This window comes from Serinus canaria, chromosome Z, assembly GCF_022539315.1.
Source record: "Serinus canaria isolate serCan28SL12 chromosome Z, serCan2020, whole genome shotgun sequence".
NCBI classification, from domain to species: domain Eukaryota; kingdom Metazoa; phylum Chordata; class Aves; order Passeriformes; family Fringillidae; genus Serinus; species Serinus canaria.
Window position 1 is genome coordinate 49,646,370 of NC_066343.1, and position 25,771 is coordinate 49,672,140.

At 43.4% G+C, this 25,771-nt stretch overlaps 1 protein-coding gene across 1 annotated transcript; it reads right to left on the reverse strand.

The window, feature by feature from the left end:
• Positions 1-21,319: 21,319 nt before the first annotated feature.
• DMRT2 (doublesex and mab-3 related transcription factor 2) lies at positions 21,320-25,318 on the reverse strand. Its single transcript, XM_050986914.1, has 4 exons — positions 25,222-25,318; positions 24,272-24,634; positions 24,085-24,187; positions 21,320-22,537 (listed from the first exon to the last, which is right to left on the reverse strand). The coding sequence occupies exons 2-4, from the start codon at positions 24,614-24,616 to the stop codon at positions 21,480-21,482; spliced, it is 1,506 nt and encodes a 501-aa protein (XP_050842871.1). The 5' UTR covers positions 24,617-24,634; positions 25,222-25,318; the 3' UTR covers positions 21,320-21,479.
• Positions 25,319-25,771: the final 453 nt, after the last annotated feature.

The following is a 25,771-nucleotide window of genomic DNA, read 5'->3' on the forward strand; positions in this document are numbered from 1 at the left end:
GGGGAATACACAACTCAAAAACCTCCTGAGTGGGAGTGACAGTGACTATAATCTTTCTGTGTCCACCCCTGACCCTGGAGGATAGGAAGGCTCACCAAGCACTGCCTTTTGCCCAGCTTTGCATGCAGCTTGCCTTCACCTCTGCTCCACTGAGCCACCATAACACAGCCTCTGCTGCTGCTTGCCTCGACCCACCAGCACTGCAGCCAGCACTGCAGGGAGATTCAAGGTGGCCTTAAGGTGCCCCACTTCCTTCCCACGTTGCACTTCTCATTTCTCTCTTCAGAGAGAACCCCCAAAATTTCATTCTTACCACTGCAACTCTAATAATTCCTGCAGGGGAGGAAGCCCCTCCGTATCTAAGTCCCCAATTTGAATTCCTCAAGAATATTCCCATTACACACCAGCTGTTCAGGCTATCACATAAGCAGCAGCCTCAACAGAAAGACCAAGGCCTGCAAGGGCAGAGGAAATGAGCTAAGCTCTCACCCTCCACAAGTAATCCTTCCAGACCATGGTGGAGGTTTGATGGCTGCAGATGCTGTGGGAAGGTTTAAAGAGCCACTCTGACTTGTGTTCAGGCAATGAATACCAGACTGCAGTCTCTGATCTGTTGTGTTAGCATTACATTTGTCTTTTGCAAGCATGGAATTCAATTAAATTTCAAAAATGTGTGTTTTAAATAACTCAACCCTAGAAATGTTCATGTTCTCATAGTTTCACATCAGCCTTTTGCACAGCTGCCAAAAGCCTCCACACCCCCTTGCATAGCCCACCTGTGTAAACACCACAAAAGTTGCTCTTTGTGAAGCACAGGTAGAGTCTTGATAATGAGCAAAAAAGGGACAGAGCAGCTCTTTGCAACAGATGTGGGAGGGTTCTGCCCCATCCAGGTTGCTGGGCACTGGAGGGTAGCTTTTACACTTCTCCTATAAATAGCATTTGTTTAGGAGTGTTGTAGGGGGCATGTTTGACATTTCTGACCAAACTAATGTTTTCAGAGCCTCTTTAAATGCTGTCTGATTGAATGGTACTGTGGAAGGCAGCAGATGTGCAAATCATTTCCTTTATTCTGTGTTCTTTATCCGTGCTGAGGAACACTTTTACATATAAATGCTTCTGTTGATTTCAAAGAGCTTAAGCATATAAGAACATATTCAACACAAATCAATACCATTCCTCCTATTTTTCTTTCTAATTTCAATGAGAAAATGGACATGATAAATGCAGTGAAATTGGAAAAAGAGCATCAAGGTTCTGGGAGAGGTTTCCTGGGTATGGTCTGGAAGATGGCCTGAGGAACATCCAAGGACAAGATCTCTTAATCCGTGTTTCCAGGGTGGGCTCTCAAATTTGCTGATTAGTGTTACACATTTGGGGTTTACCAGCCTGGTGTGCTGTGAACAGGCCGGCTGAAGAGCAACAGCATGTTACTTGTGGAAATTTAAATTGCCAAGCATGTCAGTAAAAGTGTGACTGCCCCAGAAAGGAGGAAGACAAATAAGTCACTTTCATGCCACTCCACAGCAGAAGTTTTTTCCATAACAACCTGCCACAAAAATGGTGATGATAACTCACTCTCCTTTCATCCTGGACCTGATTCTTTTTTCAGAGAAGTCTTGTTTCACAAAACACCATTCTCTGCAGCAAAGCAGCTCTGGAGTCACACCACAGCCCCACTGGAGCTTTCTGGCAGAGAATTTATGCACTGTCTTGGGCCCGTGTGCATCAGCCTTACCAGGTTTTTGTGCTCAGGCATGCTCATGCTTGGTAATAAGAAGACAAATAACTGGCCCAAAGCAGAGCTGCTATTCATCTCCTGTTCCACCTCAAACCCAGCCCAAATCTCTCATGCCTAGCAAGTAAAAGGAATGCTTCTTCACATCACCCGTGGGCTGCATAAGGCCACAGGGTGCTCAGGCCCTGAACTGCAAGCTAAAGAAATTCTGTGCAGCTTGCTTCCCGTGCTGCGTGACTGAATTCAAACTTTTAAAACAGGTTTATTACTATCCAGCTGTATTTGAGACACCACCTCGAGACCAAGAAATTCAACTTGTCTCTTTAGCCAGAGGCAAAAATACTTCAAATGCTATTGCAGAAAAATGTAAAACAAAATTAATTATGGAGAAAATCATGTCTAGCAGGCTTGCTTGTAGGTCTTGTTTAACCAAAGAAAGCAAGCTGTGTCAAGCAATGCACTAGACAGCATGTTTTAACAACTGCAGACTGGAATGTTACTTTGCCCATGTCATGTTCCAGGACAGTGAGCAAAAGGAGTGGATATTAATACATCACATTCATTTCTATCCATTTTATACCCAACTGAAGGGAAAGAAAAGAAATTCGGGGCATAGTCTAGACATCTCCCTCCCTTTACGAATGCCTGGAATCACTGAGGCCTTTTTGCAGAGAAAGTGAAGTTTTTCAGACAGATCTGAGGAGTCACAAGTCAGAGCCTGCCTATACTGTGAACGTAAGGGTATTGTGATGTTTTACAGTACTCAGAAGGTATGAAGGGATGCAGTGACCTGAGCTGCTTGGATGCATTTTTGGATGGGAAAAAATGCTGGACATATGCCCATTCTTACTTCTTTCTATTGCATAAGGAAATCCTGAACACTTTTGCCATTTGAAGACATGTAGGGCAATTTTTCTGCTTGTTGTTCTTTTCACATTAAGAAACAATTTTGTGCATTACAGAAAAGGCTGTAAACATCAACAGAACTACTGATTAGCAGCAATAATTGGTAGCACAGAGGGTGAAACTGGGTTAATATAAAACTCTCTAGACATTTTTAGTATGGTTCACACATAGGAAAAAGAAAAGACATCCACGTAATGAAACAGCACAAGGTGCTCATTCAGCTGTTGGCCAACAGTGGTGCTGACATTTCTGAAGTTCTCAGGAGGAGTGACAATGAAATCAGGGCAGGAATCACTTGGCAGTCTCAAGAATCTCAGGGTTAAAGAATAAAATCCATGGAAGGTCAACCTACAAACAGTTTCAGTTCCTCCTAATATATTGGAAAGAAATAGCTTTCAGAAAATGTCTTTGACATGATGGTATATGTGACTGCTTGTTATTTTAGCACCATGATCACTTACTTCCTCGTGATTAGAACCTGCCTTTCCTCTCTGTCTGTTTTTTTTTGAAGCACTGCAGGGACAAGCCCAGGTCCATCAGAGAAAACAACCACACTCCATTTGTGCTGTGTTTCTCACCACAGAGCCCTCCCATAGCCAGCACACGCTTTGAGTTTCTAATGACAGGACTTCACCCTCAGCCCTTGGTAAACTGAAGGCTGTATTGTCCAAGCACAGGAATATGTTGCAGTAAAAAACTTTTAATTTTCCCCACCCACATTTACAATGTCACTTGCAGAAAAGAAATAACAAAAGGAAGCAGGAGCACCTGCTCCTAGAGGAAGAAGTTGTAATTGCCTGTTATAAACCAATCAAGATAATTTAAATAAATAAACTTGTTGTAACTAGTAACTATGACTAGTCAATCTATTTCATGGTCTGATTTAACATAAGTCTTGACTGCTTTGTGTAACTTTAAAATAAAATTCTGTCTTGATTTTATAGACTCAACTACATTTATGCTAAAAGGCAAGCAGGTGAAAAGGAGTGTCCCTTGCTATTCTTTAACTAGGGCACTGGCTTAGCTCTGCTGCAGGCATTTCTGAGGCATATCAGCAGTAAAAGGACTTTGGCGACTGAGACCTCGGTTGTCCATTTCCTTTATTGCTGTATGTGTAAACAAGGCAGAGTGCCTGTAATGTCCCTGCTTACTGATGTTGTTACTGTCTTTTTAATGTTCTTTTTGAGTTTGGTCTCAGGTTGCATGTGTCCACAGTATTATACTTGCAACAGGTTATTTAACAGTGTTTCTTTGCCACTGGTATTCCACAAGCCAGGAAGCAAAAGGGTGTGAAGGTACAAAATGTGTCTCTGCCCCCTCAGAGTCCTTGAAAACACACATCAGTGAAGATATTTTCCTGTCTTACTTGATCTCTAGTCTTCTTTGTATCACAGACCGTCTCTCACTCACCCACTCACACACGCACACGCACGGAGGTAGAATGTGGAATATTAAGAGTGAAGCTGTGAAATCTTCCATTCCTGTTGTTAACGAACTCCTGTTAAAATCAGAGGCGTCATCTAGTGGGCACTGGGAGAAACAGGGATGCGGCAGGCCGCTGGTGGTGGCTTCAGGAAGGCGCAAGCAGGGGTCGGAGCACGGACGCAGGCAGTACCGCTCTGCGGCCAGCGGAGGAGAGCAGCGAGGACACAGGGTCCGGGAGCTGCGCTGCAGCCTGGTCACATCCATCCCAAACGCCGGGCAGCTGCCGCAAAACGGACCCAATTCTCCAATTGAGCTGCGAGGGTGGTAACGAGTCAGTCCTAATTCACAATTGATGAGAACACGTGAACTTGGGGGAAAAAATCAGATGTGGATGGTGTCTTCAAAAAGAATGTAAGAGAGGAAACTATTATTTTGCCTATCCACGGTTGCTGAATTAGTGGTTTGTTGTTTTTTGAACGCACAAATGGTGAGCGGATGTAGGGAAAGCAGAGCTCCTCAGGGTGAATCATCACCTAACAAACTACTTAAATTTGAAAGAAAAGTCATCACTTTTTTACAGTGTTTGTATTTGTGCACAGTAAACAGTGACGTCATTTGCAGTTATATACTGCCTTTCCAATCTGTGTCTCCTCAAGCACCACAGCATCATTTTCATAATGCAGTAATATTGAATGATAAAGACCGAAAATATTTTAAAACTGGCCAAAGATCATCACAGGATTCAGAGGGCTGTGCTGTCAGCTCTCAGTCACAGGCAAAGGGAAGCAGCCCGTCTGTTCCCAAATCTGAGCTATATTAAAGCAGCAAGCAAAGCTGATTGTGGTCTTAATCACCATGAGAAAATGCCTCTGTAGAGAAGGGGATGTGGGCTGTGAGCTGGCTTTCTGTGTAATTACTATGCCCCTGCATAAAACATGAGTTTTAAGCAGCCGTGTGGATGCCATCAGACTGGGAATGTGTCTGCAGTGCTCACACAGGCCAGTACTCTCAGTGTGCGACCTCCTGGTTCACAAAAGCAGCTGTAAAGGGTAAGGGCAGATTCACTGGGCAAGAACACAAGAAACAGACGCAGAGTTAGCAGTGCCAGCCTGCAAATCGTGCTTTCATGTGTTCTCATGCCCCATGCCCATTCACATGGAAGCACTCTATTTGCTGAAGTCAGGTTACCTGTGATATATGGGAGGTTCACTCACATCTAGCACGAGTGGATGAGTAGAATCAACTCAAGTCCTATGGCCTTAGTTACAAAAGGCATACATTAACAAACTTGAACTAGAGCAATACTGCCAAATAGAAGAAAGTATATGTCAGGGAATAAGACAGGCCTTTCAGTGGGCTTAAGGCTCAGTTGCAGCTCAGCTGAGTTCAACTCGCAGGGTTGAGAAGAGGTAGAAGCAGCCTTTGAGTGGGTAAATACCTTACTCAGACTGTTGCAAAGGAGTAGATTAGGTCACTTAGAGAATCACTGAGAGGTATTAGCAAATATGGTTTTAATACGAATTTTTTAAAATGCGGCTTCCCAAAGTTTGATGGCAAGATCCATTCTATCACTCATTACATGGATGAAACATAAAAGGGCACATTGAATTAGAATAAATTTAGAATTATTCACATCAGGGATACAAAAGGGTTATGAAGACCCTTCCACCGAGTCATGATCTTCAGAGTAGTCCCCTTATATTCTATACTGCTGATAGAACATAGGTATTGCTAGGTCCAGTCTTAGTCTCAGACTTCAAAAAGGGCTTGCCTCCAAAGGATGCTGAGTGCATACATCACAGGGGGGAATAAAAATAATACCCTTGCTAGGGAGGGTATTAGTCAAGCAGCCCACAGACAGCACACAGGTCGATGTAGAGGAGCACCTTTTGGTCAGCACAGAAGCACTTGTGATGCCAAGATGATTTTTTGCCTTTTCTTTTATATAACTTCTAAATATCCTCAGTATTCGTAGCATGCATGCTATAACTTAGCATAGCCCTAGTATTCTGTTAGGCCAGGAGAACAAACATCCCAAAGGCCTTGTGGTAGGATTCCAGAAAACCCTGTACTGTCTTGGGAAACCAAGGTCCTCTCTAGAACACATCCTGTGAACTAGAGATTCGGCCCATCCTGGGGAATTCCACAGATGGGGGCATATCATACCATTCATCCAGGCCTCCCCTTGGAGCACCCCTGTTAGTTATGCTGATTTGTAAGGTCTATAAATTGTATACACCATGTGTTGTGGGGGTGCACTGGGGTGCATCCCACCTTGGTGAAGTGATGCACCATAAGGATCCTCACTAAATACCAAGGTAAAAGCCTTTGTCCTTTAGGTGTGTCTGGGTCTCCATTTTTAAGACCAGGAAAAGGCATCACTAGGAACCCTCATAAAAGATGGTTTTAAGTTGTCTCTTATAAAGACACTTGATGCATGAAATATATGGATATGACAAAATGTGCCCAAGGATAACTGGAAGGCGGTGTTGGAGGGTGGGCACATCTGAAGAATAGAGTAGCTGAGGAATAGAGTAGTCCTGAGTAGCTGCAGGACTTGAAAGGGGATATAAATTTTAGGGTAGTAGCAATGAAGGGAATACATGGTGCCTCAACTATGCGCTAGCAAAGAAAGTGCTCATCAGTGAGAAATTCCTGCTCATCAACTGCTTCATAGCAATTCCCCAGCACATCCAAGGTGTCAGGAAAGACAGCTCTTGGGAAGGTGGTTGTGCTCCTTCCTCTCTCCCACTGACCAGCAGCATTAGCCTTGTGTTGTACAGAACACACAGATTTCAAGTTTGCCTAAGAGGTCAGAATTACACATTACATCTCAGGCAGCTTGCACTTCCCTGCTCTGTCAGCCAAGGCAGTGTGAGCACTGGGCAGGGGGAGGGTGTATAGATGTCTGAGACAGATCCTGCTCTGCTGCTGACTGCCTGCAGAACATGGAAAAGCCAGAGGCTCATCAGCCCAGCTGGGATTTATTAGCTGCCACAGGTGCCAACTACCAGGCCAAATTACTACAATTTATATGTCAGTTTCTTTGTCTAGTTTGATGGTGATTACTCTAAAGAGAACAACTAAATTTTTTGCTTCAAGTAGAGGAACTTGCAAAGGTATGTGCCCCTGGCAAGGAACCTGTGACTATTTCAGGCTGCAGAGGGAAGCAGCAGACTTAGATACTCTCTGACAACATACAGAAGAGACTTTCAGGACCAGGAACATGTCAAAGGAGAGACCATGAGGAGTTTATATATAAACTCCTTATCTAGGCAGTAATAGGCTTTGAACAGCAGGGGTGCTCTCCTAGCTATGTTATCCCTTCAGCCTAACTTAAAATTTTGCTGCACTTCAGACTATTTAACTTCCTCTCCCTATAGCTACCTAGTCACAAGCTGTGGCACCCTTAAAGCACAGTTTGCATGTACTGTGGGAGAAATGAAACAAGTAATCATAGCCCACAGACTGATACTTGTGATAACAGGCATCAAAAAGGTAAATTCCTAGCACAGACCCTTCATTTGTAACTCTCTAATCTTTCTAGACATATTATTTGCTACTCTTTTACTGCTGGCCAGCTCGCAAAGGGATAAATGAGGGTACCCTTCATACCTTAACAGAGTATGTGTGCATACAGCTCTCCTAAAAGTGCTTTTAAACACCTCCCAGTCTTTCACCCAGAAGGTGATCTGTTGCACCCTCTAAAAGATATTTTTGGGCACAAGACAGCTTAGCAGTCTCTAGGCCCATCTCTATACTTCGGTTGTTATCATGCTTTGAGCAACCAACCTGTTTCTGAACGTAGCTCTGTAATAAGGAGCCTTTATCCTTTCCTGTTAAGGCTATTCCAGCCGCACAAAGTGGAGCATGGAAGAAGGATTTGTTTTGCCAGACTCTTCCAAGAATTGTAGGAGGCTGTAGAAAAGAAAGTGGCTTCAGCAATTCCTGTATCCTAGGAAAAAACACATTCAGGAAAGTGAGTAGGGAGCTGAGAGCAAAAAGACTGTACTAAAAGGAGTCCACAAAAGTGTACTCTGTGTACTAAAAAGGAGTCCACAAATCAGTATCTGGGCTTTTCAAATTTGTTTTAAACTTAAGCATCTATACACCCTTCCTGTTATCACACCAAGTCTTCCATGAGACCATAAGACTTCTGCTGAGGTATTGAAGTTCTCCACAGAATAAGTCAAATGTTGTGGTTCCAGACTGCCTACAGAATCAGAAGGAATTGCAAGGTGGTGTAAAAATGCAAAAGTCATTAAAATCCTGCTTGTCTCTGAAAGTGGTAGAAGGAGGTTGGATTTAGCTGAAATGTTCTTTTGGCTAAACTAAGCCATCAGAGGAAGGTTAACATTTTCTCTTCCACTGAAGAGTTGCCCAAAAAGACATACATATTCATGTGCTCTTGCATAGTGCCTATCTTTTGTGGGTACAGACAAATGCTGTATTTGAGCACTTTCTAGGGCAGGAATGTGAACAGTGGGAAGCCCCTGCACGTGGCTAGCAAGGATCCTTGCCAAAGCTAGACATGGAAATGTAAGTTGTTTTCTTGGGAGCTCTTGAAAAGTTTATTCTCTTTCAGTCTGTGAGATGGCACAAACTCTAAATGATGTCCAGCTACATTTCCCTCTAGACACCACTGACCATAGCAATACTTCTTTGGAACAGGTGAATGTTCATTTGTAGCATGAATCACTGCTGGACTTCCCAGCTCCAGCCTGGACACTCTTGAAAACTCTCACCAAAGCAAGGATTGATGGAAGACTCATAACAGTTGTTTCATGAATGTGTCCTTTTGGGAGTTTTGACATGCTGATACACTGCACCTAATTTTAATTTAATTTACTGATAATATCTTCAAATAATATTTCTCCATTTTAAAACCCAAACCTTTTGTGTTTAAACCTATTTGATAACAACATTGCCTCAGAAGTGAGAAGGTAAAGCAATCCAAGAATGAAACATCGTCTCAGGCTCTTGGAGGCTGACATCTGAATGTACTTAGTGGAGAGGAAACCTTTTTTTACTTTCATTTCTTGCTTCTTTTATCCTTAAGCTCAGTAATAAACTATCACTCTATGTTTAAAAAGTCAGGAGAACAGATGTATGGTACGAGTGTACCAGGATCTGTATTTCAGCAATGGGGTGTAAATTATAAGAAGTCCTTCCAAGAAGCTTTGAGAGTATCTAGCTAGCTTTCATTGCAATTATACTGCAACAGTAAAGATGATTATTATCATTATTATTATTCCAGTCACTTGATGGCACTGAAGTAAACACTTCAGTCAAAGTTCATTCAGGGTTCACTATTCAGCTTATTGCTTTCAAGGTGAGTCCTGAAGAAATTCCACGGAGCACTGCACACATTCCAGTCAGCTCCAAGCCACGCTTCTTGTCAGTGCCTAGCTGGACTCTGCTAACTCTGCAAAGCATTTGAAGGCATGAAGCATCATGCAATAAATGTTGAGGATCTTGGTGTTAGCAGCCACCCGCTCTTTTCATTTTACATGGCTCTTTTCTTATCCCTGGCTTGTCCTTCATTTTTTTTCATGTACATGTCCGTTTTGAGAGGGAACATGTCTAGTGATTACAGCATGTGGAAGCTTGTTTTTATTAGATTTGGTTAAGGTTACTTTGCCACAGAGGGTGTAGGTTAGCAGTGAAAGCAGAGAGTTAAGCTGTTGGGTGTCTGGATGTGACTCTGCCACCAGGAGTGGTGCTGTGCAGACTGCAGACCAACCTCCACTCCTAGCTGAAGACTCTGGGGAAGTGTTCCTGATGCCATTTGAGAACAACTTATGGTAAGGGATCTGTTCTAGACCATACTACAGTCTGCTTCATCCTGTTGTCTCAGCAAGCCACCCAAAGTCCCTGATATCCGTTCAAAGGAAGTTCCCACCGTCCTTATGAAGTTCTTTGAGTTATCAGAGCAAAAAGGACAGTGTTTTTCAGTGAAGTCCATCAATTTTAACAAGGTGTCTCTGCCCTCAGCAAGAGGCTGTAGAGGAGAGACCAAACAGGTAAACATGCTTTCCCAAAGCACCTCCCACAGGGAGGTGTCTCCTGTTAGGTAGGAGGCCGTGCACCACGCTGCCTCTGCCTAAGGCAAATATCACTGCTCTGGAAATCTCTCTATGTGCTGGGTGAACTGTGAGGGTCTTGCATCACTTTGTCAGTACAGTGGTCTGTAGATAGATGTGAGGATGCTCATTTTTAAGAATATATTAGTCTGCATGTGCTTCTTCCCAGCAGGAAGAAGTAGCCATCAGCTGCTGTCTGGCAAGCAGACAATGGCAGAACAGCTGCTGATTCACCCTTTCCTCTTTACGTACAGAAGTCAGTGCATTTACTAGGCCTTGGATAAAGGTTTCATAGCACCAAAGCTCCTGACACCAGAGCATTACCCCATCAAACTGTTCTTGTTTGTAGAGTGCTCTTCTCCCATCTTTCAGGTGAGGATCGGAAAAAAAAGTTTCCCCAGCAGCTTTGGTGGGAACCGAACTAAGTGCCCAGGTCACTTCCACCCTCTGGAAACTCTTGTCTTTTTTTCCAAATTCCCCATAGCAAAAAGCCGAAGGACCAGCCCACAAACTCGGCATGGAGTTGTCTGAAGCAGAGACAGGAATCCTGCTTGCATTTCCTGCAGTCTGTGAAAACGAGGCTGAAATATGGAAACCATCTCCTTGCTGTCTAAGCCAGGTTTTACACAATCTACTCAGATCTGGAATGACTAGCAATAGATCACCAGGTGATGACCCTGGGTGGCTCTCTAGGATGCAACCATTCTCTTGATAAAAGTTTTCCTTAAGAAAATGAAACACATCTTGGTGCTCTCATGCATTATCGTACTAGAGCCTCTCTGTCTTCCAGGTCCATGAATTTGAACTCTTCAGCTGGCAGAGACCAAAGGAGGGCATCGCCAGCCCTGCCCTTTTCTTAGGAGCAGATGGCCTGTATTTACTTCTCAGTAAGTCTAACTAGTCACCAGTCTCCCTGCCAAAGCAAGGACCTGCCAAACAGAGCTGGAAATTATGATAGTTTCCATATCAGTGACACATCTTGTTCAGCAATTTATAATCTAGATGAAATTAACAAGTGGATATAATATTAATGTTCTCTAACAATGACTTGGCAGAAGTCAAGATGACTTTATTTCACATGTAGGTGCTGTCACCTAGATTTGCTGAACACAGGATTTTTGGCCTTTCTTTCAGTCAAACCATCAGTCTCTTTATTCACTGTATCTTGTTTTCATAGCATTTTTAGCAGTAAGACGCTGTGGATGGCACAGCAGATGGCCTTCATTTTCTCTGACCTTCAAATCTAAGTTTCTGCATGTACCTCAGCTTTTTGCCTCATGGTTTTAGTCTCCCACACACTGAAGTTGTATTTGCTTAACACAGACACATATTTCCTCCATATAAAATAACAGCAAGGAGAGAATAGCTCAGAATAACTATAGGAAGGAATTAGTCATATCAGCTGCTTAATAAAATATCAAATATATGACTGAGGGGTTTTGGGTTTTTTGGTTGTTTGCGGTTGTGGGGGTTTTTGTTTTGTTTTGTTTTGTTTTGTTTTGCTTTGAAGAGTTAAACCACATTTGGAAGCTCTTGAGCAAACCAACAACACAACAGTTTGAATATAACCTCTTTGATTTAAGCAAGCATGATAAACAACTGCAGAATGCCCCATTCAATCACTTTGGAGGTCTGCCTTCTGGTCTCAGCTGTTGAGTCCAAACAAGCACCAAAAAGCACAGTGTTTCAGAAAAGCTTAAAAATTCTTCTGCTGAAAATCTTCATTCTGTCAGAATAGTTATGTCTCCTAACAAGTGGCTGTGTGGAGATGAACATCTCTGCTTCATCTTTGACAGCAATGGAAATTGGGATGGTTATGACTGCAAGTTGAAAGATTGAGCCCTACATTTTACCCCACTCTCATGGTGTTTTCTGAAATAGCATGTCATAGGAACATGTAAGATTGTAATGTATTCCATACATTTTCCGGTATAATCAGTACACAAGAAACTCTTTGGATGTACAGTCACTAGGGAGTAGTACCTACCCTGTTCTGACTCAAATGCAGTATGATCCTTACCCTTTGCTGTAAATGTGCTCAGAGCACAACTTAATGTGTCAGTTTTACTACTCACTTTCAGATGTTACCAACTTCCAGCATTATGGGGCTGCTTTGCACTACATGTGATTTTCATTTTACACATTTTTCAGTTTCTTCGTATGCCCAAATGAAAAACCAGCATTCAGGGACATCACATGGTTTTATGATACTCTCTGGTGAGACTGTGTTCAGAAACTAATGAAGGGATTATCCTCATCCACATGTGGTATTTTGCAGCTGTAGGAGATATGTTATTATTCCTTGTTTGTTTTGCAGCTTCCACACAAGCATGCTGATCTGGTTGTTTTGTAGAAAGCCTTTACAAGTTGCTCTGGGGAAGGCTGTTTTGTAGCACAAGAGCACACTCCTAAGAACAAGTAGTGCTGACACTCAACTGCTGCCACTTGTAAAGGGAAGCAAGGAACCAAGCATTTATGTTGGAGCAGTCACTCAAATGTCCTAGGCAGAAGGAAATATCATGTGTGGCAGGAAGGGAAGGAGCTTAAGGAAGTAGGTAAGATTAACTGCATGGGAGAGGATGGCAGGAAAGCACATGAGAACAAATGTGGTTTTAACACCGTCTCCCAAAATGTTTCACATCTACTTTACTTTGCTTTGGAAATTATTTCAGTCCATTTGCAGACAGCAGCATTCTCAAGGACAACAAATTCAACAACTTCTACTGACATAGTATGTTGGATAAAGAAGATACTCCACACAGATGTCTCCATGCCAGGAGAAAAAAAATGGTAGGAGAAAGACCTACTTTTTTTAGTGGTTTTACAGAGAATCCAGCTCAAGATACTCCACATAGATATCTCCATGCCAGGAGAAAAAAATGGTAGGAGAAAGCCCTACTTTTTTTTAGTGGTTTTACAGAGAATCCAACTCAAAGAATCCAGCTCAAAAAAGGAGAATCCAGCTCCCAACCTTCTACTGGGACCCTGGATTCAAGGTGTGTCTTGCAGAAAGGTTTGATTTGCATTTGCAGATGTCAAAGTAAGTGCCGAGGGAAAATTGAAGCAACGCAGCTGAGAAAACACATGCCAATGTTCCACTTCTTTTGTGTCTGCTGGAATGGTACTAAGTCATATCAACCAACTGAGCACTTTAGTGCTGAGCTGCTGTGCAGTGAGCAGTAGGAAATTGTGGAGTGCAAAGATTACCTGTCTGATATTACTGCACTGCAGAGGTACTCCCTTCCCCTTCCCACCTTGCTCCCATGAAAGAGACAACTCAGAGTTGCTCTGTCCCACTGCTTGGGAGTAACACCAGAAACCAAATTAAGACACTGCCATAAGGACTCCGCTGTTAACATATGTACGCTTTCCTTTAAGCCTGGACTTGTTACCAGTTGCCATAAATTACAGAAGAGCATGCACTCAGCATAACCTCTGGCTCATACCCTCTGTTAGACACAAAGCCCTTTATGGTTAGCTACACCATCATGTCTTTGAGGTTAAATCATTACAAATAGTGCTCACTGCCCCATGGCTTTACTCTCTATTGTTATTAGTTCAAAATCCCTGAGCCACTGTCCTCTAATTCTGAGCAGGTAATTGAATGGACTGAGGAAGAGTTTAATCTCCAAAGCCTTTTTCCTCTCACTTCTTTGTGTTGCAGAGCCTCTGACTAAAGCCCTCGTACCCAGCAGAGCATGCTCCCTTGCTGCTACATCTGCAAGCTGTTAGTCCAAGTTTTCTGCTCATGCAGGACACAGAAGCTTTGTAAGCAAGTGGTTTTGCATGGAGGGGTGTCTGAAAAAACACAGATCCAGTGTCTGAAAAAACTAAAGCTGTCTGACAGAAAAATCTCCATCAGCAGGCTCCAAAACTGGCTGCCACCCACCCACTGGCTGTGGCAGCAGCTGGCTGTCCACCTGCAGCCAGGCTGGCACTCAGGTGTTGTCTGTGCTCTCCATGCCCAGCTGGGGCAGGCACTATGGGAAGTGTGTGGGTGCTGGACTACCAGCAGGACCCTGTTACCATTCCCCACTTTGTCAAAGGCCAGGAAGAAGGAGGAAGTCCGGCAGGGCTCACCCACTCTTCCCTCTTGTCAGTCTTGCTCTTATTTGTCCTGTACCTTTGTACCACACAGAGACAGTTTCCAAAGACACCAAACTATCATATCTCTCTGTGCACATCCTAGAGATAGACTGATGACTAAGCAATTTCAATATGAAGCCCTGCCTCCCCAAATTCAAATCCTAGACCAGTTTGCCAGAGTGAGAATGGAAATTATTTTAAATTATGAATCCTGTTTTCTCCATACATTTATAAAAGAGTAATATGGAAAAGTGAAGTAAGAGATGATGTGAACCTTGTGTTTGAAGCTGAGGAAATTCCCTAGCATAAAACTTTTTAGTTGTGCTCTAACACCCCATCTTGAACCCAAGAAGAAGTTTTAGCATCCCTTTAAACCACTCAGATTTGCTTAGGTGTACAGTGATGTGATGTTATGCTTTAAGAATTTCACATCTACTCCTTTTCTTACTTTCTTTTTAGACCTTGAAGTATTTAAGTCGCAGGAAGTAATTTCTGATCCCTTCTCTCTACTCAGCTCTGTGAGACACATATGGATTGCTGTGTCCAGTGCTGGATTCATCAGTACAAAAGAACCTAGAGGAGTGAGGTCAGCAAAGGTGCCTTGAAGATTGTTAAGGCACTGGGCTGCCTCTGATATCAGGAAAGGATGAGAGAACTGGGCCTTTCTAACGTGGAGAACAGAAGATTCAGGAGATCTTATCACCCTACATATATCTAGTGGGAGAAAAGAAGACAGATCTTATAGTGGTGTCCAGGACAGGAATAAAGAAAACAGGCACACACACTGGAATATAGTAAATTCCACCTAAACAAAAAAATCTTTTTTCCTATGCAGGTGGTCAAACACTGGAACAGGCAGCCTAGGGAGGCTGTGGAGCCTCCATCCTTAAACGTGACTTTAATCCAGTATGAATGGAGCCCTGAGGAGTCTGCTGTGGGCTGGAGTGGTGCTGGCCTCCAGAGCTGCCATCCAGCCTCAGGGCCATCACAATCCTACCCTGCAGTTCTATCACACAGCGCTACCTTCTGACCACTAAATGTGTTTGAGGATATACTAGAGGAAGTAGTACTGCTTTATAGGATAAGGACAGTTGAAATGATAAGTGTAAATAAAACCTCTAAATTAAATGAAAGATTAAATAAAATATGTTTTTGCACATGGGTTGAAGTATAAAACTCCTGTACATTTCATCTCTAAGACACTAAGGTTTTCTGAAGATTTTTTTCTGCTCTCTATTCATATATTCTGCTGCAGGTCTAAAATTTCCCAAAAGTGATTGGATTTACTAATTCACAGTTTATGCTAAGATTTAGGTTTTTCTCTCTGTATACATACTTTTTATCTCCCTGAATCTATGTTCCAATGTTTCTGTGTCTACTGACAGCATCTTTCCACAGAAGATGAACTCCAGTGTGATTTTCACAACCCAGTAGCAAACCATCTCTGGAGGTGAACAGCTCACCCACATCTTCTGCCTGACATTAAAAAGTGGAGACTGGCAATGGCCACCTCATGGAGGAGTTCCTATGGATAGATAAAAATCAGGAAGGGTGTAATTGGTGCCACTATAAGCTCTTGAGACAGGAATACAGAGAGTACATCACACATGGTAATAGTTCAATGTACCTGTTCCCTGTTCAACTGTACTGGCAAAGAATGAATAAAAAATCTAGTAAGTAGTTTAAGCCCAGATTTGACTAAATGCAGTAGGGTATAGATTGAGAGGCTGTCAGCCAGACACTATGACCATAGAATGTAGCATTCCTGAAACCTTTGCATCTCTTCTAGAATTATTTCTTGATTCCTTTTTTCATGGATAAAGGCATACTTTGCTGGCCTCCTGTTAGTGTACATATCTGTAGGTTTGCCTATGCAGTTTTTTGCTTTTCCTTAGGTGGATATTAGTATTTATAAAAATGGGAGAAGGGCCATTGCCCTTTTCCAACGTAATTTTTCATTCTTCCAATTCTTCCAACATCATATTTCAACATAACTAAATATGAGGAACCACTATTTTTTTTTTTTTTTTTTTGCTGTTGGTCACTTCTGTTGAAGCATTGAAAAGGATGCTTCCTCCTATAAAACACCAACTGGTTCCTGTCTCTCCAGTCCCAGTGATATTCCTGGCACTGGTTTCCACATGCTTCCCCAACAGCCCTTCTTGCATAAGACATGGTTTTTCCAGGTTTCAATGCAAGCAAACAGAAAATAGCTGATCATTACTATCTGAGTTAAAGGAGACATTATGTGCACTTTGTTATGTTCAACTAGCAGAAATTCAGAGGAGAAACTCAGTGACACAGTGGGAATCTCATACCTTAAGGGCAATGGCTCCTGGTGCCAGCTTTCACACCAAGGCCAGCTGAATGGAAAGTGTTCGGTACAGAAACTGAAATAATTGGTCATGCAAACTTGCTGTCAAATTAAAATAAGAATATACCTCCCTGTTTTACACCTAAAATAAAGAAATTGAGGCAGTGTCAAATTCTCTGATTCCAAAGCAATAACAGCTGGGATCTGTTTAATGTTCAAGCTCCAGATCTGTTAGCTATACCAGGACTGCTCCTTCACATTTGGCCAAAAAGTGACTTGCTCTTATGACCACTAGGAGATGAGGAGCTCAGAGTGAAAAACTTGGAGAGGTGTTCGTCATAGCAAAAGGACAAGCAGACAGCACAGGGCTGTCTTATTCTCAGGCCAGAATGCAGCTGATGATTTCATAAGCTTTTGAGTCTTGACACCAGCTGAGCGACTTGTTTCTGGTTATCCAGTTATCTTGCCTGTATCTTCCTCAAGCCCAGTATCTCAACTTGCAGCTTCAAAGACTTCTAAAACAATGGACAGTTTTAAGACAGACTTTGCTGAGATATCAATGCTTGTGCAGTCACCACTGTAAAGCCAATACCTGAGACTGGCAACCCAACCTATTGAGCAGGGACTCTCCCCACCCCTTCCACAGCCCCTATCATTATTTTCCTGTGCTCAGTTTTCACAAGGGACAAGCACTGTCACTGCAGCAGCTGTCAAAAATCTACTTCTCCCAATGAACCCACTCCTGCCCAAGCACTACAGAAAGCTGTTGCTTTGCCTTTACCTCCCCAGGGCAGCCTAACATCTGCACACCAGCACTGAGGCTAAGTGCTTTCCTTAACTAGGAAGGGTGCTACCATTCACTATCAGGAGTCCACTTCAGAATTTTGGAGTTAAGCTCCAGAATATATTCAAATATTGCTCTTATACAAAAGATGCCAGGACAGAAAGAGGCAGCTTTAGCCTGGGCCAGGGGAGTAAGGCCAGGCAATGAGCCAGGTACTGCCTGGGGTGCTATTAATTCTGAATTGTTCTAGTTGTCTACATTTATACATCTCTACACACCTATAAAATTTTTGTTTCAGCATGTGTACAGAGGGCCCATTCTTCCAACAAGTAGTTGGCTATCTCTGCTTATTGCCATCTCCCAGGCATGCTATTTTGGAGACCTAGTGAATAATTGTTCTTCATACTACTTTCCACAACTCTTTTGTTCTTCACAGCCAGCAGAGGTTCTTGGCCTCCTGTCCAAACCCCAAAAGTGGAACTTCCCAAGAGGCATGTTCTACCATCACGTGACAAAAACTGTGAAGAAGAAGCCAGAAGGTCATAAGAAGAGAAATGCAACCTGACACCCACAACTACAGCAAAAATGTGAATCTTGTACTCAAACAAGTTGCACTATACAGGAGATACAGGCATCCACACACCCAAAAATGCCACAGAAATTGTATTGAAGAAGCAAAGACGGTAAGATATTTTACCAGCTGACTTACTGCCAGCAAGACAGTGGCTTGCAGTAAGCGCTAGACAATTTCAGAGCAATGCCTTCTCCTCTTTTCCATGAGTTTGCACAGCTGCACCAGCAGCTACTTGGCTACTTCTGCTCTAGAGAAGCTTATGGCTTAAAGAATGCTATACAACCCCTGTAAAACTGTGTGAGGAAAAATCATATGCTAAGTCATAATCATCTTGCTCAAGCTACTAATCATTCTCCCCATGAGTAACAGACTTTTACACACTTTTAGTAAAGGAAAGGAAAGGAAAAAACTTAGGGATGCAGCAAGCTTTCAAGATGAATGAGAAGTAGGGCCCAGGGTCTAAGAAAGAAAAGGGAACAAAGTACAGGGGGATGTAATGGAACTGTAGCAAGTCATTAACAAGTGACTGTAAGAAATTATGACTCCAGTAATGCTTGTTATCAAAGCAATCTGTCCGAATCTCATCTCAATTTTTTCAAATAGTAATAGAAATATCACTCATCTTCTGATGACCGTGATTTGAGTAAAAAATCTGGGACATACATTTACTATATATAACAGTGTGTATATAACAGTGTGTTGTCCTGGGTTTGGGTGGGGGCATACAGTTAATTTTCTTCTCAGTAGCTGGTACAGTGCTCTGTTTTGATTTTAGTATGAGAATGATGTTGATAACACACTGACGTTTTAGTTTTTGCTCAGTAGTTCTTGCCCAAAACCAAGGACTCTGCTCTGGCTCTGAGCAGACCCACCAGCACCTGTGAGGGCACACAGCCTGGGCGACTGACCCAAACTGCCAAAGGGCCATTCCAGACCACAGAAAGTCATGCCCATGGCTGATTTGTGCTGGAGGATGGGCTGGGTATCAGTCAGTGGGTGGTAAGCAATTGCATTCTCCATCACTTGTCCCTCTTCAGTTTTATTCTTCTGTCTTTCCTTTCATTGCTACGACATTACAGCTATTACAGAATAGTTGTTGGTGTCACTACTGTTATTACATTTTATTTTGTTTCAATTATTAAACTGTTCTTATGTCAAGCTGAGTTTTACAGATTTTTTTCTGATTCTTCTCTCCACTGTGGAGAGAGTAGGGGAGAGAGTGAGAGTATGCACCACTGCACGGTGCATACTTGCCAGCTGGGGTTAAACCATGACATGTGTGTACACACAAATATTAATATATATTTACAAATAAAAATCCTTGGTATATGCTCAAGGTTTGAATTTTTTCAGTTTGATTTTTTCTTAAAAAGATCAGGAGGCACCATTCTGTCAGAGGGCTTTGGTTTTCTGGTCTTTTTTATTAGGAGATTAATAAAGACAAGTGATTGCCTGGAAAAATATTTCAGATGTAAAACTGAACAATGTTTGATGTACACACTCTCAGGCAGAAAAAATATTTATGTGGGACTAATTCCAGTATCTAATATTGGTTCAGTATATAGATTGTTGAACTTCTTTCATCTGTGATCCTAGTTTATACCAGCAGCTCATAAAACAAAACAAATCACATTTTTAAAAACAAAAGAAGTCCTGCTTAAGTAAAACTCCTTTCTAACATTTAATGTTCAACAAAGCCAAAGAAGGAAACAGTGGTGAAAGCAAACAAATATTAATTATGAGGAATATCTCTCCATTTATTGCAGGTAAAAGCTGCTTAACTTGGTCTGACCGCTAAACAGATTCACGAGCAGATTCAGCTCAAGAAAGTTAAAACTCCCTCTAATGGCAACTGGATAAAGGACACACTTTGAAAACATTAAAAGCATCTCACTGTATTTCAAAACCTATTTTTCACTAAGAAAATGTTGGTATGAATTATTTTGAAAAATCAAACTTTAGCCATTGCCCAAGATTTTTTTAAATTACAACTTTTGTTATATTGCTGACAAAGTTTTTATGAGCTTTGTAAGATGTGTTATGCAAACATTTAGACATTATGTAAAATGTGTTTTCTCTAACCTGTCCGTTGCTTTAACAAACTGGCTTAGAAAAGCACTCCAGACGGATGATTCTGCCCTACACAAAGAGGGTCCTGGTATTCTGCAACACCACTCCCAACAGTAACACTAAACGCTTAGAGAGATTACTTAGTTACAGAATCTGGATTTCAGAGGCAAAATAAGCATTTAACCTGTGCAGGAGGTGTAATAAAGTTAGAAAAGATTATATTCTGCTCACAAATACCAAGCAGAAATTTTCTCTAGAAAACCAAGGAAATTAAGAGCAAACATCAACTCCTTTCAATTGGATGAGCACAGGATTAAAATGTTAAGGAGGGAAAGTAACTAACAGATTGCCTCTTAGCACAAGTTGGATGTGCTGGCAGCAACATTTAGGTAAAAAACTTACACAGTCACCAATTTAGAAAGCTTCAACCTCTGTCAGAATGAGATCTTGCAAAGCCTTTTCCTATAACCCCAAGGCAATTTCAGTTCTAAAATGATTTTAGTTGGATATTCTCCTTTATTTCTATCTTTGTTTTCTAGCCCTACACACAGACATGGGATTAAAAAACTGAGAGGCCATTATTTGATTTCTCATCAGCAGTAATGATTCTGCACATTATTTTTACAGGCTAAAGGTAATTTCAATTATAAATTACAACTACATTTAAACTACAGAAAACAAGAATCTCAGGCTCTTGCTGGTCAAAACTGAAATGTTCTCAGAAGGGAAATATTCAAGGGGGTAGAAATTCGAAGTAAAGTGAATTGAACATTTAAAACAATGTAAAAACTGATTCTAAAAAGCAGATTTTTATTCAAAAACTGAACTTAAAAAAATGCTGACTTTTTATCATAAACTCACTAGAGCCATTCCCCTCAAAACCAATCTTGTAACCCTCCCTCTTTAGTAACAGAAGTTTTATGAGAGGTGGGGAATAGACTAGTCTTTTGTGCTAGCCTGCACTCCCCCTTCAGAATAAGAAAGGCATACGGAACTTGATCCAAACCTCACTTACATAAATAAAAAAGTCTTGTGAATTAACACTAGTCTACACAAACTGTTGTTACCTGTTCTCAGAGTTACCGGAGGTTCAAAGGAAAAATGATTGCTTACCCCAGCAACTTAAGTAGTAAGCACATTTATAATGGCAGATAAAATAAGAAGTGTATTTTGAAAGTTTGGCATACTTGCCTTCAAGATCTAGAGACACAACAAAGATCAGTCTATGCTTGTAAATAAACTCATTTTATTGAATGATTTGAAGGGCTGCTTAAGATAAAAACACTTTATAGTATGTACATGCAGTTTCAATTTTAAAAAATTAAATTTGTTTTTCAGAAAACATGCATATTTATGTACATCATTTTGAAATAAAAGAAAGCATTACCATTTACTGCAGAAATTCCTCTTTAAAAAGCTTTTAAGAGATAAGGCAGGCAGGAACAATTCTGCAGAAGGCAAAGCTTAGAAAGCTTCTCTACTCTGAAGGTAAATTTTATTCATTCAGAGACATTAGTAACAGCAGAAGAAGGTCGTTTAAGAATGGATTCAACCGAAAACGACAGTGGCTCAGTTGTTGAAAGTTTTGTTGTGGCCTGTTTGGCCCCAAAGAAGTCTTTTGCACATTTGTCTACAGTAAACTTGTATTTTTGGTTCTCTTTAACAGCACACTCCCTGTATTTCTTAGAAGCATCTTCAAAAGTCTCCTTCACAAATGACATTCTTAACTCTGCCGTTGGAGTGTCAGGAAATGTCTGATGGAACAGTGACTGAAATGCACTGTACTTGAGTGGCGGAGGGGGTTTGGTACTGTTTTTGCTGATCTTGCTTAATGCCTGTTGCTGAGGAGACAGAGAACCCTTATCAGAAATTTGGGAAAAAGTCCTTTTTGGAGGAGAGAAAGCTGACCTCTCACGAGCTTCCTGATGAAGGCACAGTATTTCATTGCGTGACTGCTGAAGGTCTCGCGTGTGAGTCAAAACAAATGAATTTTCCAGTTTTGGAGGCATGATGTCATGCTCAGTGTTTGGACAGTCCTGACTTTGTGAGGCCCTGGCATCCCAACCTGTCCCAGGTTTAAGAGCTTGGACAGCAGTAGCATTTAACAGGCATTGCTGGTAGAGGAGAGCATCACTAATGGGGCCACATTTTGGCCACACTAAGAACCTAGAAGACAGGGGATACTGCCTGTAGGTAGTAGCTACACTGACATTTGAAGAAATTAGTTCCATGTTGCTAGGTCCTGAATACTGCATCGTTAGATCAAGGCAGGTTGGCAAAAAATTTGAAAATTCTTTGTTTGGATTATCAGCTTGAGTAGTGTTGAAGGCTGTTTTATACGAATTGTATTCAGCTGCACGCACCATACGGTTAGGGAGGAAAAGGGCAGCTGCTTGTGTAGCTTCCATCATATCTCTCTCTTTATACTCTCTCTCTAGCATAATGTTCTCCAGCTCCTTATCAGCAAAAGCCCGTCTCTTTCTCATCCTGTCACTTACAGGAGGTGGCAAGGGTGTATTCCCTCCCAGATAAGAGTCTGCTGGAATAGGACGGTAACCTAAAACAACAAAGCAGCATTAGGAATTAAGCCACTTAAACATTAACGATGTTTTTGTAAAACGGCTCCACGAGCCAGTCCCACCAAGCACCATGCTCTTGCCACAGACCCTGGTCACCATCAGCTCTTACAGAAGCCCCCATGACACAGAGGCTTAGTGATCAGGCACGCTCAGTTCCTCAGTGCAAATAAGCAAGCCCGGCTTTTTTGACATATTTAGCATCCATCAAAGCTAGCTGATTAGTATTTTTTTAAAAAAGACAAACAGATCAAGGAGGGAGAAGGGGGGGAAAAAAAATAGCCCTACTGTGTATTAAGACTGGTATTCCATCATGAGGCTTAAGGGGAGAAATAAGCATTCACTTTTAACACACACGGAAAGCATTCAAATATTTTATTTCTTATGAACTAGAATTTCAATAAAACATAGAAATTCAGTGTCCAGTGTATTCAATTACCAAGCTACCTGGCTTAATTTAATATAACAGATAGGATCCAATCCTGTTTGCTCTACCCAGACAAGTAATTCCATTGAATTAATGGGAAGTATTTACACGAGTCAGGAGAACAGGATTTTACCTGTTTTCACCCCCATTCCTCTCATACACGTTTTCCCTTTTCCAAGGATGACACCTCTATCTACAGCTGGTGTCTTTTCTATTTTCTAAAGATGAATCACTATGTACACATTGCTAGAGATGGTAGAAAATCCCAAGGAGAACTAGGAGAAAAGAAAAAGACAGTTACGATAAATTAGAGGAAAGAATACAGAAGAGTTTCCAAGAAAATGAACTGTAGATGTAAATTAAAGGCTTCTAAAAGGACTAAATATTAATTGAGCTTGAACAGACAAAGAAAAGAGCTTTCTATTTCAGAAAAAAAATTGAATTGAGAAGTACAATGATTTATAGGGCTATGGTTTGGAAAGGAATTAAACCAAACATAGAAATAAATATATGCACAATCCCAAACTGATGTGGGGGAAGAAATACACCACTTTCACTAAAATAACGATCTTTAAAAGATAATTCTTTCACAGTTAATATTTTCGACAGTGAAAAAATTAAGCTCCTTAATTTGCAGATCTTACTTTTGATAATGTCTCAAACGGAACTGCTGCATTAAGTGTTCAGATAAAAAGAAAAAATTAATCTATTTACTCGTTTGCTGATTAAAACACCCGCGAATAAACTATTCTGTGAATAAATTACCCTGCACTGCAAAACGCTGGTGGGTAGCCGTGTAAAAAGACTGCCAGGTTGTAACAGTAACTCTCAAATTTCAAACTACCATTGCTAGCATTTCAGGCATTATTTTGGGCGAAGGGGGCAAGGAACTGAAACTCTGCCCCATCGATTCCAGCCTCGAAGGGCAGGCGCCTCCGTCGCCCGGCGCGGGTAGCGCGGCACGCTTTAACGCCTGTTTAGGGAAAGGACACTGCATTTCACGCCTTGGACGGGAGGTGCGGGTCTTCCTGGGGTAGAGCGGGGCTTCCTCCCTGCCAGCGGTGATGCGGGAAGCCGTGGAGAGGCAGGGGATGCTCTTACCTTCCAGGATGCTCTTGGCCAAGAGGCTGGGCGTTCGGACGTGCCTCTGGTAGACGGCTTTGCGCTCCAGACTTGCCTGCTTTCCCGTCAGTCCCTTCTTGTCCTGAGAGAGCGATCGGACGGCTCCGTGAGACCAGGGCCGCCCGTCCCGTCCCGTCCCGTCCCGCCGCGTCCCGTGCCCCCTCACCTCGGTGGCCTGCTGCCGTCGGAGCGCCACCTGGGCGGCCATGACGCGCTGCCGCTCCACCACCAGCAGGCAGTTGGCGCACTGGCAGTCGCGCCAGCGGCAGAACCGCTTGTGTCCCTTCAGGCACGACACCACGCCGTGGTTGCGGCACCGGGCGCACTTGGGCGTGCGGCTCAGCTTCCGCGGTTCGCCCCGCCGCGGAGTCGCCGCCGTCTCCTCGCCTTCCTCCTCTTCCTCCTCTTCCTCCTCCGGGCCGGTGCTGCCGCGCGGAGCGCCGGGTGCCTCGTCCGGCTCCCCCTCCAGACTCTCCACGTCGATCTCCCAGTCGGCGCGCTCCTCAGCCATAGCTCCTCGGCGGCTTAGCTACAAGAAAAGAGTCAGGCCTCCAGCCCCCGCGGCGGAAGGGCTGCCGGAGCACGCCCGGCTTCCGAGGTGCCCGTCTGCAGCCCCGCCGTGATGCGCCCCCGTCGGGAAGTCACGGCAGAGCCCGCCTGGGATGCCCTCTTTCCCTTTACCGTCAGCTCTAGTCTCTTGCGCACCACCCGCGCGAGGCTCAGTTTAGCCACGACGGACGCCTGCCTCCCTCTCTCCCTCCCTCTCTGCCGGCGCGGCTTGCGGGGAGCTGTGATAGCCAGCTGCAGGAAAGAGCGCGTCTCCTGCAGCCAAGGATGCGGGAGGAATCCTCCCAAGGCAATGCTCCGCGCGGCAGCGCTACGGCTCTGTCCGGCCTTAACAGGGTCCTGCTTATTACAGGATCCCGAGATCCTGCCAGCTGCGTTCAAAATTGGGAGACAGGCAGAGGACAGCTGGACTTCACACATCGCCGCTGTCCACTCCAACAAGCGAAGGTGGTACGAGCTCCTAGAGCTCTCTGCGGAAGCTGCATCTTCTAACCCCCACCTGCTCCCACACGACCTCATCCTATCGTTGCTTCTGCACCCTGCACTTACCAAAGGCAGGTGCTGCAGGAGGCACGCAGCCCCTCAGCTCCTCGCAGTTCGCAAGGGCCGCGGCCCCAGACCGGTCGGAGACAAGAAACTCCCGATCCCCGCACCTGGGCTTAAGGATACAGACAGTAGGGAATAGCGGATGAGCGGGGCGATGAATGACGTGCGCTGGCGGAGTTGCGCTGGACCGTCAGCGGGGCGGGGATGATGGAACCGAGGTGACACAGTGCCGGGCAGAAAGCGCAGAGAGAGAAGGCGCACGAGCGCCGAGCAGACACAGATAGCGAAGCAAGCCAGCAGCCCCAGCGCAGCAAATGGGAGCCCGACCCGCAGCAGCTGCCCCGATTGGCCACGACGCCGGACGCAGCCACGCCCACCCGACTGTGCACCGCCGCACGATCGTGGGTGATGCGGGGCGGAGCGAACGGCGAGAGGGCGAAGCTAGAGGGGTCGATGAGGGGTGTGGGTCTCATTGCGGCGTGGAAAAGGAGTGGGACAGGAAAGGGAGGGAGAAAAGACGGTAGCGCTCGTGATGGTGACAGCTAAGAAAACC